This window comes from Halichoeres trimaculatus, unplaced genomic scaffold (genome assembly GCF_033239565.1).
Source record: "Halichoeres trimaculatus isolate MK-OKI-2021-1 unplaced genomic scaffold, fHalTri1.1 fHalTri1_scaffold_23, whole genome shotgun sequence".
Classification (NCBI taxonomy): domain Eukaryota; kingdom Metazoa; phylum Chordata; class Actinopteri; order Labriformes; family Labridae; genus Halichoeres; species Halichoeres trimaculatus.
Genome location: NW_027437201.1, coordinates 17,789,268 through 17,805,850, shown reverse-complemented (window position 1 = coordinate 17,805,850; position 16,583 = coordinate 17,789,268). Strand labels below are relative to the sequence as shown.

The window sequence follows — 16,583 nt, the reverse complement described above, 5'->3', positions numbered from 1 at the left end:
AGAGGGGCAACCTGCCAGGTGAATTCACTGTTTGCATACGTTTAATTTGAGGAACCGGCTCTCAATAGTAAATTAATTCTAACTTAAGTAGAGCTCACCTTGAACTTTTAGATTTAAAGAATTGTGCCGAATTTTTCAAGTTTTATACACTAAAAAATTGCAAAGTCTTCGTTTCGTCTCTTGTTACTAAACTGGCCAATCCGGTTTCAAAGGGGTCCAACACTTCCTCAAAACATCCTTCTGGAAATAGTCTTGCGTTTACAGAAGGAGACTATTTCTCACATCTAAAGAATTTTACTTTCAGTTTCCATTCTTCAGCTTTTTCCTCTTTTTTTCCTCATTGCCCTTTTCCGTATCCAGCTGTAATTAGTGTGGTGTGTTTTTTCTTATCAAAATAAATACATATCGTGCCTAAATAGAAACATTACGCGATTTCTTTTCTATTTCAATTAATAAGAAGCAGGTGCAGCATGAAGGCTCCAGCTGCGGGCACAGATTTGTCAGGAGAGTTCCGGAAACATCAGTAAAAACAGACACAATTAGTTGAAATCTATCTGTTTACATCCTGATAAACCTATTTCCTGTTTTTACCAACAGGCTACTTTTAAAACGATCAACTCACCTGAATGTGATGAATCACTACACACACGGAAGGAAGTGAGTGACGTTCGGTTGATATAATTACTAGTGTCGTGGCTTTATTGTTTATACAATCTACTTAATTTTTTTCATTGTTTGTCACTGTGCTGTAGTCATTATTTATCATGAGCTATAATATAATGAAAATATTGCATTTAAGTTACTAAACCAAGATAAAATCCAGTTTATTCTGTCCTTTATTTAAATAAAGTATTTTGTTTACATAGTTTATTTTGTGCTGAAGGGGGCGTGGCTACGATGACGAACCCCTGACAACCAGCACGCCTCATGTTCGTCCCTAGCAACCGCTCTGTCAGCCCGCTCGTGCCTCCCTCGGGCCGTCCAGCCGTTAGGACACGTAGAGCCCCGGGTTGAAGAGTTTCCTGAATTAACAGGGCAAACCTTTCAAAACCTCCATGGAACCGAATTAAGAGGGCAGATAAGGTAGCCGCCATGAACGACCGGTACCACCGGGCGGCCCGGGACGGCTACCTGGATGTTCTGAAGGAGGCAACACGGAAGGACCTGAACGCCCCGGATGAGGATGGGATGACACCGACCCTATGGGCCGCTTACCACGGCAACCTGGAGGCGCTCCGGCTCATTGTGGGCAGAGGGTGAGTCCACAAACTGAGGCGTTAAGTTTGATCAAGTTAAAAATAAAATTAAAATCTCTCTTTGTCTTATTAATGAGGCTATTTAATCCAAAACATAGCTTTTTCCTTCAGACTAGCTAGCTTTTATTCTGCACACATTTCTGTTTGATGGCAAGTTACTCCATCAGTTGTGGTCTGTTTCATCCAGTTGTGTCGTAAGATTAGAATTATTTTAAAATGATCTTATCTTACCTAAATGAGCCTAATTCACCTTAATGAATCCAAAAACATCACATGTGCTTGTAATACAACTGTACGCAGCTTAGCCTGAGTTAAACAGCAAAACAACAATGGAGTCATCCGTGAAAATAGCATGTGAATGAACCAAAAGTCAATCAGCGGAGCACATGGGACTCCCTTGCATTTTTGTGCCAAAATACACTCCTTAAAGTCATAATTCTCCACTTGAGCCACTAAAAAAGACCATATTGGACAAATTGATTAAGATTATATTGCTTGGAGGCTTCAGGATGAAATCTGGGCAGTGATTAAACCACTACTAAGGTCGATTCTAGGAGTTTAAAGAACTAGAAATTATACAAAAATTACATTTGCCCAATATAATAACTTAACACCAGATAGAAAGATACATTTTCTGCATTATCCTGCAGCATTCCTCAAACAAATACCGGTAATCAACATCTATTGTCCCTTGCATTTTCTTATTTTCAGGCCACCCTTGTCTCCCCATGTTGGCAGGAATATTAAACCATGGTGCCACATTGTCTCTGCTGCCATTGCTAATCTAATCAGAACAGCAGGAGATGGAGGGTCATTTATTTTCACAGCCTCATTACAGAGAAAGGTCACCAACAGAAGGATCCTCTCCCCCGTATTCCAGCATGTGCAACATCAACACACACACCCATCACTCTAGCGACTTCTGTGTGAGGTTTAGAAGACATACAAAGCAGGCGTCACGCTGACTAACAATATCAGCAGACTGCAGTGTACCATGCTGATGGTGGCAGCTTTATAGGGCAGCAGTAACGTGATGTGTGGTTGAGTTTGATGCAGTGGAGTGAGTGTGGACTGAGGAAAGGTCACAGTGATTCAGAGGGTGTCATCCTCCCATAACGAACAGTGTCTGCAAGGAAAGATGACCCAGGCTGAGCTGAAAATCAAAGTGCCTGTCCTTATATTTCTGTGCAGACTCAAATGTAGTTTTCTTGCATGCTTAAAAGTTAGAAAAAAACTAATTCTTGTGCTCTGGTTCATACTGCTATGGATGTACACTGCAAAAACTGAAATCTTATCAAGTGTTTCTGTCTTATTTTCAGTAGAAAATTCCTTTTTAGACTCAATACGAGCCACATTCACCTGACCAGTCCAGAAAAATGTCTTGTTTCAAGTTATTTAAAGACAAAAATGAGGTCTGAGTTGCTTGCAACCAGTAAAAAAAATCTGCCAATGGAACAAGAGAAAAGTTACTTGTATTAAGACATTGTTCTAGTCTCAAGGAAATTTTCAAGCATTTTTTTCTTGTTGCATTGGCAGATTTTTTTTTATTGGTTACAAGCAATTCAAACCTCATTTTTGTACTCTGATAACTTGAAACAAGACATTTTCTGGATTGATAAGTTGAAAGTGGCTCATATTTAGTATAATAAGACAATTTTTACTTAAAAAAAAGACAAAAACACTTGATAAGATTTCAGTTTTTTGCAGTGTAGCTGACTGTTTTCTCTGTGCTGGAAGGAGCTAATCTCCAACCGTGATGAATCAGAAGTGTGAAACTCTTCCACACATGTCGCTACAATACGAGTGTGTGAAGTTTCTCTCGTCCTTGAGTCATCCTCCTGGCATTGCTGCAGATGGTCAGGTTACTATCTGACATACTTTGGTGTGATTCCTCCATGGTGTTACTACAGTGATACATTTCTGTCCTGTTTGGAAGATGATCTGTTAATTGCCTTCAGCTGACTCGGAAAACACACAAGAGCCAGAAATAAAAATAAGCAGCACATTATTGGATTCGATATTAAATGTGATATGTGTGAATGTTTTCATGGGAGCAGAAATCAGGGTTCACGCTGATAACGGTGTCACAGGTGTCTGTAGAAAAAGGCTGCTGGTGTGAGAGATGAATAATGCAGAGTCACCTCTGTCATGTTTAACCTGCAGGAACTTAATAATTGATCAGAGCTTGATCATGTGGACTGGAGAAAACAGGAAGAGGAGGGGCTTGAGAACAGCCAAAACAAACACAGCTCACTTACACAAACTGTACTTTAGACTGTGAACAGTAGGACAATACCTCGAAGCTAAAGTCCAGTGTGTGTTTTCTTAGATAGAGTTTAATCTGTGAGTCTTCTTGTGCCCTGAGTTCAGTCTGTAAGGGGATCAGCACAGTCAGGTTGAGTTTCTCTGTGTCCCTGGTTAAGCCAGCTTTAAGCCAGGACTGATCTCACTGTACAGAGTCATGAGACACGTTTATCTTCTGTGAGTCAGCAGAAAGTTGGCTCCTAAAATCTGATCAGGTTGTGGAAAAGAAAAGCAGCTCACATATTTGTAAGGTTGAAAAGTGTGTCTTCTTCCAACATGCCCTCTCGTCCTGTGTCTTTTAGAGGTGACCCTGACAAATGTGACATCTGGGGAAACACACCTCTGCACCTGGCGTCTGCCAACGGACACCACAACTGCCTCTCCTTCCTGGTGGCTTTTGGTGCCAATGTGTGGTGTCTAGACAATGACTACCACACACCGCTGGACATGGCGGCCACCAAGGGACACATGGACTGTGTTCGATACCTGGACTCCATCGCCGCCAAGCAGATCACCCTCAACCCAAAGCTGGTGGGAAAGCTGAAGGACAGAGCGTTTCGCGCCGCAGAGCGACGGATCAAGGATTGTGCGAAGCTTCAGAGGAAGCACCGGGAACGGATGGAGAGGAGGTTCATGAAGGAGTCGGCGGCTTTAGACAACCTGGATTCTATCAGCTTCTCCAGCTACACCAGCAGCAGCACGCTGAGCCGCAAGTTCAATACTGTCACCTCCAACATGCCGTACTCACAGGTGGGTGAGCTTTGACTCTGAGTGGTTACTTTCTTGGTTACATCATATTTTCATAGAGGGTGCTCTGTGCTCTTCAGCAACAATACCTCAGATCAATTTTCTTCTTTCAGGCCACTCTGCTCTCCACATCCAAAGGAAAAGCCAAGATCCAGAAGAAACTGGAGAAGAAGAAGCAGGGCGATGGAACATTCAAGATCTATGAGGACGGCAGGAAAAGTGTGCGCTCGCTTTCAGGCCTCCAGCTCGGCAATGATGTCATGTTCCTCAAACAGGGAACCTACGCCAACCCAAAGGAGCGATCACGCCTGAACATCCGGGACATGTTCCCTCGAGACAATGATGATGATGCTGACACCGTCTCCCGTGCCTTGAGTGACCCTGGACTCTACGATGCTGCTTATTCAGAGATCAGCGCCGACTCGGGGCGTGATTCCTTGTTCACCCGGCCCGGCCTCGGCACCATGGTGTTCAGGAGGAACTATATGACAGGAGGCATGTTTGGAATTGGGGCTGAAGGCAGCGTAGCAGGAAGTGAACCTGCCGGGCGAGCACCTAACGTTCGGTTACGAGGACATCTACCTCGACGCTCGCCCAGCTTTGATGAGGACAGTATTGGCAGTGCTTTGAGCCTGCAGGAGAGAAACCTCCAGGAGCTGCCATGGGAGGACACTGATGTTGGGTTGGATGAGGACTTGGAGCCAGAGAACAGTCCTCTGGAGACTTTCCTGGCCACGCAGAGTCTGAGTGAGTTCATGCAGATCTTCAGGAGGGAGAAGATCGACCTGCAGGCTCTGCTGCTGTGTTCGGATGAGGACCTTACGAGTATTCACATCCCGCTGGGCCCTAGGAAGAAACTGCTGGATGCCTGCAAGAGACGTCTGGATACGATGGACGAACCAGAGGCCATTGAAGACACTGAACTCTGAGGTCAGTGTGAAAAAATCCTTACCTATGCTTTAATTAGGTGCACCAGTCAATACAGTCATTATCCTTAAGCCCAGGGGCACACATAATCGTCATGACAGCAAGCTGGTGTGCTTGATTCCATTTAGCCACAAATCATACAGAAAAGTAGCACCATAGAAGTGGAGCTGTTTCACTGTCCTAACAGCACCATCTAGTGGTCAGTTATGATACTAACAAAGACGCTGCATTCAGAACAGTGACTTGCCTTTTGGTCATACATGTTAAGCTCTATGTTTAGTGTCCTCCGACATTTTTACAGTCGTAAACACGTGTTTCTTTGTCTGTATATTCACAGGACAAACACACGCCGAAGATGTTTGCTTCCTGCTGCTTTGATCGTTTCTTACCCCGCTTTACAGTCGGTGAATGCATCACGAGGGCCGGGCTACTGACTGAAACTTGGAGCAGATATAATAAACATTTAAAGCTCTGCCACAAACTGTATGCAAACACACGGATGAACAGCCTGCACAAGCAACACTTTTTTCTGATCCACAAGCAGCTGTTACGCCTGCAATCAACAAACTGCATCAATTCAAGCATCACTTTATGAATTTTAGATTTGTAAATGAACCTTATTCCTGAATGGAGTCTCCAACATGTTTTCATTGTACAGTTTTCTTACTTTACATTTGTTACTGTCCATCATGGCACATATACATTGCTGACCTATATTCATAAGCTGAAAATAGCTCACTGCTGCTCTGCAAACATTATAGCAACAGTAAAAACAATAGAGGGCTGGGAAGGGGGTGTCACTGTGAGGTTACGTGTGTGTGCTAGATAACACTGTTATCTCAGGTTGCTCGGGTGTATTTGGTTTCACTGAGGATCTATTTGTCTGTGCACTTGGGAGTATGACTGTGCATGAATGTAGTTGTTACATGTTTTTGTATCAGATGTATCCACACCCGTTATTAATCTTTTATTAAATAAAAGCAAAAGAAGATGATGGAGATTTTATGCTGATGCTTTGTTTTTGCAGGATGATCAGCGCTTCTTGAAGCCTAAAACAACCTTCCCCAGGTGGTAAGGTATCAGAAGGATTATGTCCTCCCTCCTGTGCCAACCTTTTGGAGTTAAAGTATACAGTCTGTATCTTGTTAAGTCGTCAACAAGGCCTCCAGCCTGGATTACTGGCTGGTTTCCAGGTTAAAGAAACTGGTTTGACACCAGATACGTGCATGCACACACATATCCTCACACCTCTGCTAACATAAACACTCAAACGACAGAGCAAATTCCTTCACACCAGCATCTCCTCCTTTCCCTTCTGAAACCTTTCCCCCAGTGGAGAAACAACTGAACAGCCACTGTTAATCCCTCTTTCGCCCTCTCTTTTCCCAGGACGAATGCCAAGGTTACAGAGATGAGGAGGGGAGGGCGGGGGGAGCTGACACAAAGGAACAAGAAAGGCTTAGCGACATGCAGAATGTATGAGACACCAGAGGAGAGGGAGACTGAGCTGAGCATTTTTTGGATCTGTAACGTCACAGGGCAGCCTTACATGTTCAGGCCGTGGGACAGAGAGTTCCTCTGCTGCTGGATTGCATCAAGAGTCAGCTGACAGAGAGGGAAAAAAGGGAGGAAAGAGTGTAAGGAGAGAGATGAGGAGGCGGGAGGAGAGGAGAGGAGGAGGGTCCACGAGGCTCTTCAAGCAGCAGGAAGGGGGCTGGGCCTCTCTGACAATGCTCCTCGCCAAGAAACACTTTTGCAATGCTAACTTTGACCTGCAGACTTTGCCCTCTCAGTGCAGCGTGGAGGCAGCATTCAGCACCGTCTGCATGGTGAGCTTGTTCTAACGCCTGTCACCAGCACAGGAGCTGACATGCAGAATGTACTGGAGGAGTGGAGGGAAGGGAAGGATGAGAGGACGGAGGAGACGTTTGTGAAGAGGAGGGTGGACTCAAAGAAAGGAGAGATGAAGGAGAACGGAAAGACAGGTGGTGAGGAGTCGCTGATGATGGAGCTGACGCGGCTGGTGCAGAAGACGGTGAAGGAGAGCAGCTGGTGGGAGAGGAGGGGCATCGACTGCAGCATCCTGGCAGCGGCGTTCCTCTGCCTGCCACCTGGTAAGACTCTGCACACTGTGGATAAGTTTGCACAGCTGCTGGGATCATGTGAGGGGTCGTTTGATTGGTTGAGAAGTCATAAATGTCAGAGAAGAGGGGGCATGAGTTATCACAGGTTAGAAAAACATCTTTCACCTTTGAGCTGTTCCTGTGTCCACTTGCACAACAACTACAGAAAAGATGTTTTAAATGTTCAGTCCTTCTTTGCATAACCAAATATGTTTTTTATTCACATGACCTTGAGTTTTCCCCAGTATAATTTTGTGGTGGAAGAAAAAACTGCAGAAAAATGCAAATATTCATGTCACGTGTTAATGAGACCTGGATTTTAAACAAATGAGATACAAAATGATACGACAGGTGCAAACAAACAAAAAATAAATATGATGCTCCAAACCCATAAAGATGAATTTCTATATCATGGATAATTATGAAACCATAGAATATTCACACTTAAGAAGCCAAACTGGAGGGTTTTCTCAGAAGTATAGGAAAACTGTCTTTCACTTTGCAGTAAATTTATTTTCTTGCATCTTCTTTGAAAAAAAAAGGCTGTCTCTGTCATTTGTTTGCAGCATCCAAACACTCTCATTTCTGAAACCTTCACACTGCTCCTCCCCCCTCCTCGCTGTCACCCCTCAGTCCACTCACTGTTTGTCATAACGGGCTCACACTCTCACGGTATCCCATGATTCCCCTCTAACTGGGTCACCGCTGGTCAGCCCCTGACCTCAATTAGTGTGAGTGTCTTTTGTGACTCATGTCACTCGATCATTGGAAGTGACAGCGCGGAGCGGCACCACACGACACCTGAGGTCCGAGCAGAACATGTAACCCAGACTTTATCTGCTTCTTTATGAGGTTCTTGACTGAACCATCTCCCTAAATGCAGCTGAGGAGGCATCTGTCACTGATATCACAGATCTGGTGGCATATCAACTCAAAATAGACTGCACTGAAATTGGAGGTGCAGTATATTAGCACGGTTTTATCGGGTTAGGGAGTAAACGTGTGCTGGAGCCTTCAAACTGGATGTGCAAGAAGAGCAACTAAACCTCAATGATGCTGCACGTCATTCATTATTCAGTGTGATGAGTTCAAGGCCACATTATCCTCCACTGTTTATTGATCCTTTTAATGCTGCATTGATAGATTGGACTCAGTGCAGCTCGCATCTGCAGGAAGTTAAACCCTCACAGATTATTGGTAACAATCCTCAGTGATGTAACGCTGTAAGGATCCCCCCTGTGAGGAAACACAGTCAGACACAGAGCTGCACAGTCACTGCTCAGGAGGGTAGAGTTTCATTCGTTCACTTGATCCTCCCACCTGTCGACATGGCTGAAACTCACACTTAACAGAGCGTGTGTTTTAATCCACACTGCGGTGTTACTGTGGGTCAGTTGATCCCACTCTTTGGCTCGGAGTCAAACACCTCCAGAACAGTAAAATCACCATTTATGGACAGTAGCACGTCAAACTCAAAATCAGCCATGAGCTACAAGCCTGGTCTTGAAAATACATAAAAGGTGACTTATAAAACACACTCTAAGTCTTTAATTTAGTGGCATTTGGAGTCATAAAACAAGGATTGTAAAGATGTAAGACATACTAATGGGATACAAATCTTCGTCCTAAAAAAAAAACTGCCAAAAAATGTGCGCAAAAAAGAAAGAAATTCTCAGGAGCCTTTCTGGAGCTTTTCTCTAGAAGTTCTTGTTCACACATGCTCCTTATAGCATTAGGGATGTAGCAGGGCAGGGTGATGAGTCTCAGGAGGCCAGATGTGATGAAAATTACACAAAAAGTCACTAACGAAGGAGGTGACGGTGGCACGACACTGCTGTGAAAATACTGCTCAGAGGCTGGCAGGAAAAAGTCTGGGCAAATCAGAATCAAAGTGTCAGAGTTTAGTCCAAAAGATAACTCTTCTTTATGCAACCAAACCTCAAAACTGAGCGTGACAAATTAAAATACAAGGAAAGTAAATCAAACATGGATGCAAAATAACTCCCTGTGTGAGTTAGATTAAATATCTACTTATGAAAATGATAATGCTGGAGGTGTTTTGACTCCGAGGTCGAGGTCTCAGCACCTTATCTTATTGACTTTAAACTGAGGTGTGTGAGCTCTCTTTTTCTCTTTTAGCCTTCCTGCTGCTCGGCTCCTCACACCTCCTGTGGTTTGCAGCCGGCATGCTGCTGATGGGCATCGCTCACGCCATCATCACCGTCAAAGGGGCTCATCTGGCCAGCCATGGGGTTCTGAGTGAATCGCAAACCTGGGGCAACTTCTGGGCCATCTTCTTCATCGAGGTGAGATAAAACATGAAGTCATGCAGAGATAAATGTGATGTTTATGCGCACGTAACCTTCTTTTCTTGTTTTTATCTGTTGCATCACTCCTGTTGTTTCTTTCTCCACAAACACGCTCATGTGTCCTTGTGTGTCCTATCACTCAGATCTGCAGCTCCTTCTCAGCGCGAGCTGGCGTTCAGGGTCACATTAAGATGCATCACGCTCACACCAACGTCATCGGACTGGGTGACTCCAGCGTATGGAAGGCCCCCTTCCTTTCTCGTACTGTTTACCTGTTCATAGCCCCCCTGTTCCTGCCCATCATTACTCCACTGGTTGCATTAGGTAAGAGGTGTAACAACCCTGTAGTTTGAGGTTTTTTTTAGCATAAAGTGTGATCATCAGCCTCCCCTCTTTCACTGAGGTGTGACAGTTTTATCTCTGGTCTTCAGCTCACATCAAAGGACAAGCTCCGGCCCTCATCCTCCGGACCGTCCTGATGGTATCACTGGGCTTTTATTCTCAGTACTGGCTGCTGATCCACGTCTCTGGGTTCCAGTCTCCTCTCAGCGCTCTGCTCTGCATGCTTGTCTGCAGAGCCATGTTCTCCCTGCCGTACATTCATGTCAACATTTTTCAGGTGAGGAAGAACTAGCTGGTTTTTCCAGTGAGAGCTGTCTCATTACATCACTGAATACATCTCAAATACTGACCAAAAAAAAACAACACAAAAAAGGTCCGGTATGTTCAACTCAGAGAGCTGGGTTTGAAAACAGGCCCAGAGACTACAGCTGCTTTAATGCCAAGCCAGGCTCAGGGAAGTGTAAAGTGCTTAATAAAACGAAATTCAGTATGAAGTAGTCAATATGCAAAAACTTGCAAAATCTGCAGTATGCCAAAAATCCCCGGATGTCCTACTAATCCAGGAAAATTTCTCAGACCAGTCTACCTGGCATAGTGTTCCCACAGTGCACAGTGCACAGTATGCACACTGTTTGTCTGTGCAGGTGGCAGGTTTTGGTGAATTACCGCCGTCTACTGGAATGAGTCGGCATTGTAACTACAATACAACAACACTAACGCTAGACGGTCCATGAGATAGAAGTGAAGTGATGCGAAGAAACACAAGCAAATCGTGTTACTTTCAGTTATAAAAGAGGTGTTTACTTCTACAAATCCATTAAAGCCCATATAAACCACTAATACACTTTTTAAACCAAACGTGGATTATACAGAAGTGTTTTTCCATAATCTACACAAATAAAAATTCCTACCAGATAAGTTTTCAGTAAACGATATAACTTTTAGTGTAGTTTTAAAAATCAAATACAATAATTTTGCTATGATATGATTAACAAAATAACTATTACATAACTACTACATTCACATGTAGTATGTAGCAGGCAAGTGGGCACTTCATACTACCTACTGCTTTTGCTTATAGTATGTAGTATGACTGATCTGATGGGTCTGTTTTGTGATATACTTCTCTAGTTTCCAGCCTCGGAAGGTGGAGCTACAGATGCTGTTGGGTTTTTTGCCTTTGATATAAATATGGAAAACAGGGTCTTGGCATTTGTTTTTTTGTTAATCATATTAAACAGAATCATCAGTCTTGATTTCTAATCTTACACCAAAAGTTATATGGTTTACTGAAAATAAATCTGAAAGAGATTTTTATTACTTTTTACAGCTGATGGAAAAAACACTTTTATATAATCCACGTATGGTTTAAAAAGTGAGTTAGTGATTTATACATATATTTTTCTAATGAATTTGTAGAAGTAAACACCTCTTTTACGACTGGAAGTGACAAGATTTACGGGTGTTTCTTCGCATCACTTCACTTCTGTCTAATGAACAGTCTACGTTTGTGTTGTGTTGTAATTATGATGCTGATTAATTCCAGTAGATGGCTACCTACTACAAACTGAATTTCAGCCAAAATAGTAGGCACTGCTAGTGTAGTATGTGGTTTGGAAAACAGCCAATGAGTCAGCATCATAGACTGTATAAGGTCAGCACAGGGAACTGGAGCCACAGCACATATATGAGCTTCACACAGCTGCTCCAAATCCTCAAAACCCTGCTCTGAGATGGCTGGCTCAGCCCCTCACAGAATATGCCAGTAAACACGAGCACAAGTTGATGTTGGGATTTAAATTTTGAGTTATTTTCTGCACCAAGTTTGAAGCATGTGAAAGAAACACAAACACAACTTTGTAGACAACAAAGTTTGGGAGGTGTCATCTTGGCCATGATAACTCCACCTTTTACTGGCAAAAATTTGAGGCTTCTCAGGAACCATTTTTATTCTTGATGTAGGGCCAGATCTTCAGTCACACCACAGAGAACTGTTTTTTGATAAGGCAGTGGCTTTGAACCAGCCTTTTATAAAAGGTGAGGCAGAACTGATTGATTGCTAGACTTGGAATACTCTGAATAACAAAGCTATAAAATACGCTCTTTATGATTTATCAAGCCAGTGGATTGTGGGAGATGTTCAGGCTGCAGAGTCACACTGCCACATGCACACGAAACCCTTCTCCAGATTGGTAACCAGGCTCAGCAGTTAATGCTTTAAATCACTGGAAAGTCTGACAGAAACAGCATCTGAGAAGGCCTAGCTATCCACAGACTTACCAGCCAAGCAGGGATATGCCAAACCGCACTGCAAATGCAGAAACCATCTTCTGGGAGGAAGTTAGAGGGTGCACATCAGAAAAGTGGCAAAACCACAGTCCCAAAGTATGGAGAGGGTAGAAACATTAGCTTTATGCATATGTTTTTATGATAAAAACTGATTTGGTTCATTCTGTGTCTAAATTGAAGGGAATGTTTACTTTGTCTCAAAGAATTGGTGAATTCACCATCCGTGTGGTGCGACCCTCTTTGTCTAAAAGCAGCTCATAGATCAAACCAGCGAGTCCACAAAAGGGATAAACTAGAACCATTCATGCACGGCTTCCCGTGTTGGAGTCTGAGCGTCGGGCAGGTCTTTGTGCATTGTTCTGATCAAAGTGTGAGAAGGTGGATTAGAAACCAGGTTCTTGGTGTCTGACGGAGAGAGATGTTTGTTCTCCGTGGGGGGTCAGACATGTAATAGTTCTCCTCAGGTTCACGGTCCTGTTATTGTTGTGACTTTTTACCTCTAACCGTGGATGACCTTTGGTTTGTTTGACTCTGGTGGTTTTACTCTGCTTGTTCATGATAAGAGGTATAACTTTCTCTGTGAGAAAAGCAGAAACAACATATTATATCCTTCTTTCATTTGTCATTATTTCCTGTTTAGCCGACATGGATCCTACTTTACCAAGGGCCCAAAGAGACTCATGCAGCACATTTCAGGGAGGCTGGAAACACATGGGCAGGACGGCAATGAACCTAAAACAAGAGACATTAGTAAATAACAAAACCAAACAGAGAGAAAAACATGGTGAGAGATCAATAAATACCTTATCTAATCTGGGGGCACGACACTGACGTTAATTTAGATAACATCTGATGCCTTTTTTAGGCTTTGATCCAATGTTTCAAGCTTTTATCAAGATGTATCTTTCGTGCGAGCCATCCTCTCTGATAAATTATCTTAATGACTCAAGATAAAGGTACTTAACAACCATCACAAGTGTGTATGTAACTTTAACAGACAACTTTTTAACTCCTTTTTCAAAATAAAAGCTCAGACACCCACATTACCTTGGAGGCTCAAACCCACCAGCATTAGCTTTGATTAAGAACCAACAACCTCCTTCTGTTATGTGGCCCACAAGAGATAAAAACCTTTGACCACATTGTCATTTTGTTCCTTTAAATCCATTAAAGTTCACCATTCACCACAAATTCATTCAGACTAACCTTCATTTTCTACTTTAGAGACCCAACCTGAGAGATCTAACCACAGCATGCACTCAGCAGCTCCCATCAGCTCTGCTTAGTGCACTCTGTGGTAACTCTGTAACCTCTCAGACTCTTTTCTAACCCCCGTGTAATCCACAGCACATCGGCCTCCCCATGTTCTCACCAACAAGCCGACCAAAGAGGGTCTACCAGATGACACACGGGGTCCTAAACCTACCCAGGAACCTGTTGCTGGACTGGCTCTTTGGACACTCTCTTATCAACTGTCACGTGGAGCACCATCTCTTCCCCTTCCTGACTGATAACATGTGTCTGAAGGTAAGAAACAGTCAGAGCTGGATCAATAAATCAGGAGTGATTCACTTGATGTGCAGCCAGATGAACTTTACAGACCAGATCTGAAGGTTTGTTTGGAGTTAAAGAGTTCAGAGTCTGGGACAAACACTTTAACTGACCTCTCTGTGTGTCCACCCAGGTGAAGCCGGTCGTGTCCAAGTATCTCACCGAAAAGAAGCTTCCATACCAGCAGGACAGCTACCTCTCCCGCCTGAACCTCTTCTTCAACAAGTACCAGGAGCTGATGGTGTTTGCTCCACCCATCACAGAGCTGGTGGGAGTTCAGTGATGACAGAAAATAAACTGTTCAGACTCAAAGACTTCTGCCACTAGAGGGCACAAACTTCTGCTTCAAGTGCTTCACAACCTTCACGCTCAGAGTTTTTAATCACATCATCACCTTAATGTAGGTCAGTGTTTTAAAATCATCACAGAAACAGAGTAAATCCTGCACTGATGGAGGAAATGTAATCAAAGCACAAAGACAAATGCTCAAACAAGAAGTGGACTGCATTAAGTTTTTATTGTAGCTCTATTAGAGTCACTCTGGTAGGTTAATAAAAGGGCACATTCCTGGTGAATCGTCCTGGATCGCCTCTGTCTTCTGTAAATATTGATTTAACAATGTTAGAGTCTTCAGAGCATCGTGTAAAAGAGGATATGAGAAGATAACTTGGATTCAAACCATTAAGTCTATTAACAGAGTGATTAAAAAGGAGGATTAGCTAAGGCAGCCGGTGTATGTGCAGCTGAATAATTGTAGTGTTATTATCTAAAGCAGGGATCTTCAGCATTTCAGACCAAAGACCCCCCAAGGAACCTCGTTAGCGTGCATCCAATGTTGTGCAAAGACAATAACATGAGTCAAAATTAAAATATTTGGGAACAATTACTTGAAAATCCAAAAAATGGCTTTATAAACCGGAAATGTCACAGACCCCCTGCAGTACCTGTAGGGAAGATGGAGACCTCTGATCTAAAGCTTTCTCCTGGGCTTTTTTATAGAGATAGACTGCCGATTATCGGGGCCAATATTTGGCATTTTGAAGCATATCGGCATTTATTGATGGCCGGTAAAAACAAATTTTAAACTGTGTTGTTGCAGCTCTGATGCAGCCGCTCCACTGTCTGCAGTCATTGCTCAGTCCCCTGCACTGTCTCACCCACAGTACCATCTGATTGGTTACAAGCAGAGCCATGGCTCGGGAAACAGCCAATCAGCAGTGCAGCTATTCCAGTTCTTGCAGTTACATTGAAATTTTGGAAAACTTTATTAACTGTAGAAAAACTTTAGCCATTTATATTTTTGATTTTTAATTTAACTTTATAAAACATGCTGCTGAGCCTGGGAGCTGTTTAATATACTCATGCTTAAAGGTATTTGAAAGAAGTTAAGAGTTGGAGTTTGTATCGTTCAAAATTTTGACACCGATATTTTCACTTTGACTGCAAATTAATATCGGCTTCAAATACCAGTTATTGGCTTCCTTTACAACAAATAATTGGTATCGTATCGGCCAGGAAAAATCCATATCTATCTCTACTTTGCACCACTTTTTTGTCCTTTGGTTTTCCATCATGTCAGAGTAGGCTCATTCACAGATCAGTAAACAAAGGATCCCACTTAACTTTGAGCTTAATTCTATGCAAAAACATTTCCTGGCCTCTGGTCTTTATGCTAAACTTGGATCACCTTCTCCCAGCTTTATTTGCAAACCAAACTTATTCAGACGTCTCTGCTCGGCTCGTACTTAGAAAAACTCAACACTCAAAGGACCAGGAATATTGTGATGTTATGAGACCCTCAAACCACCAATACCTGTTAAGGGAGACAGACCTCACTAGCTCAAAGGCACATCAACACTGCACTGTAGTTACACAAGGTAATCTGGTGTGATTCTTCTGGTAATAAAGGATTTTTCAAGGTTTCCATTATGTTGTTTTAATCAAATCTGGTGTAGTTCACACTCCAACACGTCACTGCAAGTGCAAAGAAAGAAATCTAAGTGTTACTAGCAGAAAAAACTTTGAGCACTTCACCGACTCATTACCACCTTGTTGAGGTCGAGCAGAAACTCCCAGATGCATTTGATGTTTTCTTTTGACATGCTGATTAAATATTCATGCCTTTAAAACGCTTCATTATCCAGATGAAAGGAGAAGCGGTGCTCAAAAGGTGTTGGTGGTCAGAAAGTGTTGTTGATGGCTGTGAAACAACTCCAGAGGGAGCATCAGGATCTTGCTGATGAATCCTTTAACTTTTAAGAAAAGCAAAATAAAATTGCCAAAAAAAAATGGAACAGAAATAATTCTGCAGAACAGGGTTAAAATGATCACAATTAATCACGTGATTGCATGAAAACTGCTCTAAAAGCACCGTGAGTCACTTGTTGAATTTAAAGAACTACAGGCTGTGGTCACTGGGTGGCACCACAGCTCTGGTTTCCTCTGTGGCTGATCCACTCCATGTGTTTACGTTTCCTCTGAACTTCCCACTTTCACTTCAGAGAAGCAGAAAAAAAGAACTACAACAAAAGCCAGCAGAGGTGACTTCCTCAATCTTATCTGAGAGGCTCAACCAACTGAAACAGAAGATAGAGAGCGACCGTCAGACGTCTGCTGAGATCAAACATCTGCAGACAATCAGAGTGTGTTCAGTTCATGTTCAGACACGGTGCATGTGGGAGAATGCAGCTTCTCATCTCAGCAGCCCGAGCTCCACCCTGTGGTTTCTCTTCCCT

The 16,583-nt window shown here is 43.0% G+C and overlaps 2 protein-coding genes across 2 annotated transcripts; both read left to right on the top strand.

Annotated features, from left to right (window-relative positions):
• Positions 1 to 534: 534 nt before the first annotated feature.
• ush1gb (Usher syndrome 1Gb (autosomal recessive)) lies at positions 535 to 6,541 on the top strand. The gene is made up of 5 exons (XM_074663564.1): positions 535 to 657; positions 867 to 1,256; positions 3,863 to 4,310; positions 4,421 to 5,237; positions 5,572 to 6,541. Exons 2-4 carry the CDS (start codon positions 1,093 to 1,095, stop codon positions 5,234 to 5,236), a joined length of 1,428 nt encoding a protein of 475 aa, XP_074519665.1. The 5' UTR covers positions 535 to 657; positions 867 to 1,092; the 3' UTR covers position 5,237; positions 5,572 to 6,541.
• A 409-nt stretch (positions 6,542 to 6,950) lies between these two features.
• On the top strand, positions 6,951 to 15,921 carry fads6 (fatty acid desaturase 6). Its single transcript, XM_074663565.1, has 6 exons — positions 6,951 to 7,348; positions 9,497 to 9,663; positions 9,810 to 9,990; positions 10,098 to 10,285; positions 13,645 to 13,824; positions 13,982 to 15,921. The coding sequence occupies exons 1-6, from the start codon at positions 7,105 to 7,107 to the stop codon at positions 14,129 to 14,131; spliced, it is 1,110 nt and encodes a 369-aa protein (XP_074519666.1). The 5' UTR covers positions 6,951 to 7,104; the 3' UTR covers positions 14,132 to 15,921.
• The last annotated feature ends 662 nt before the right edge of the window (positions 15,922 to 16,583 follow it).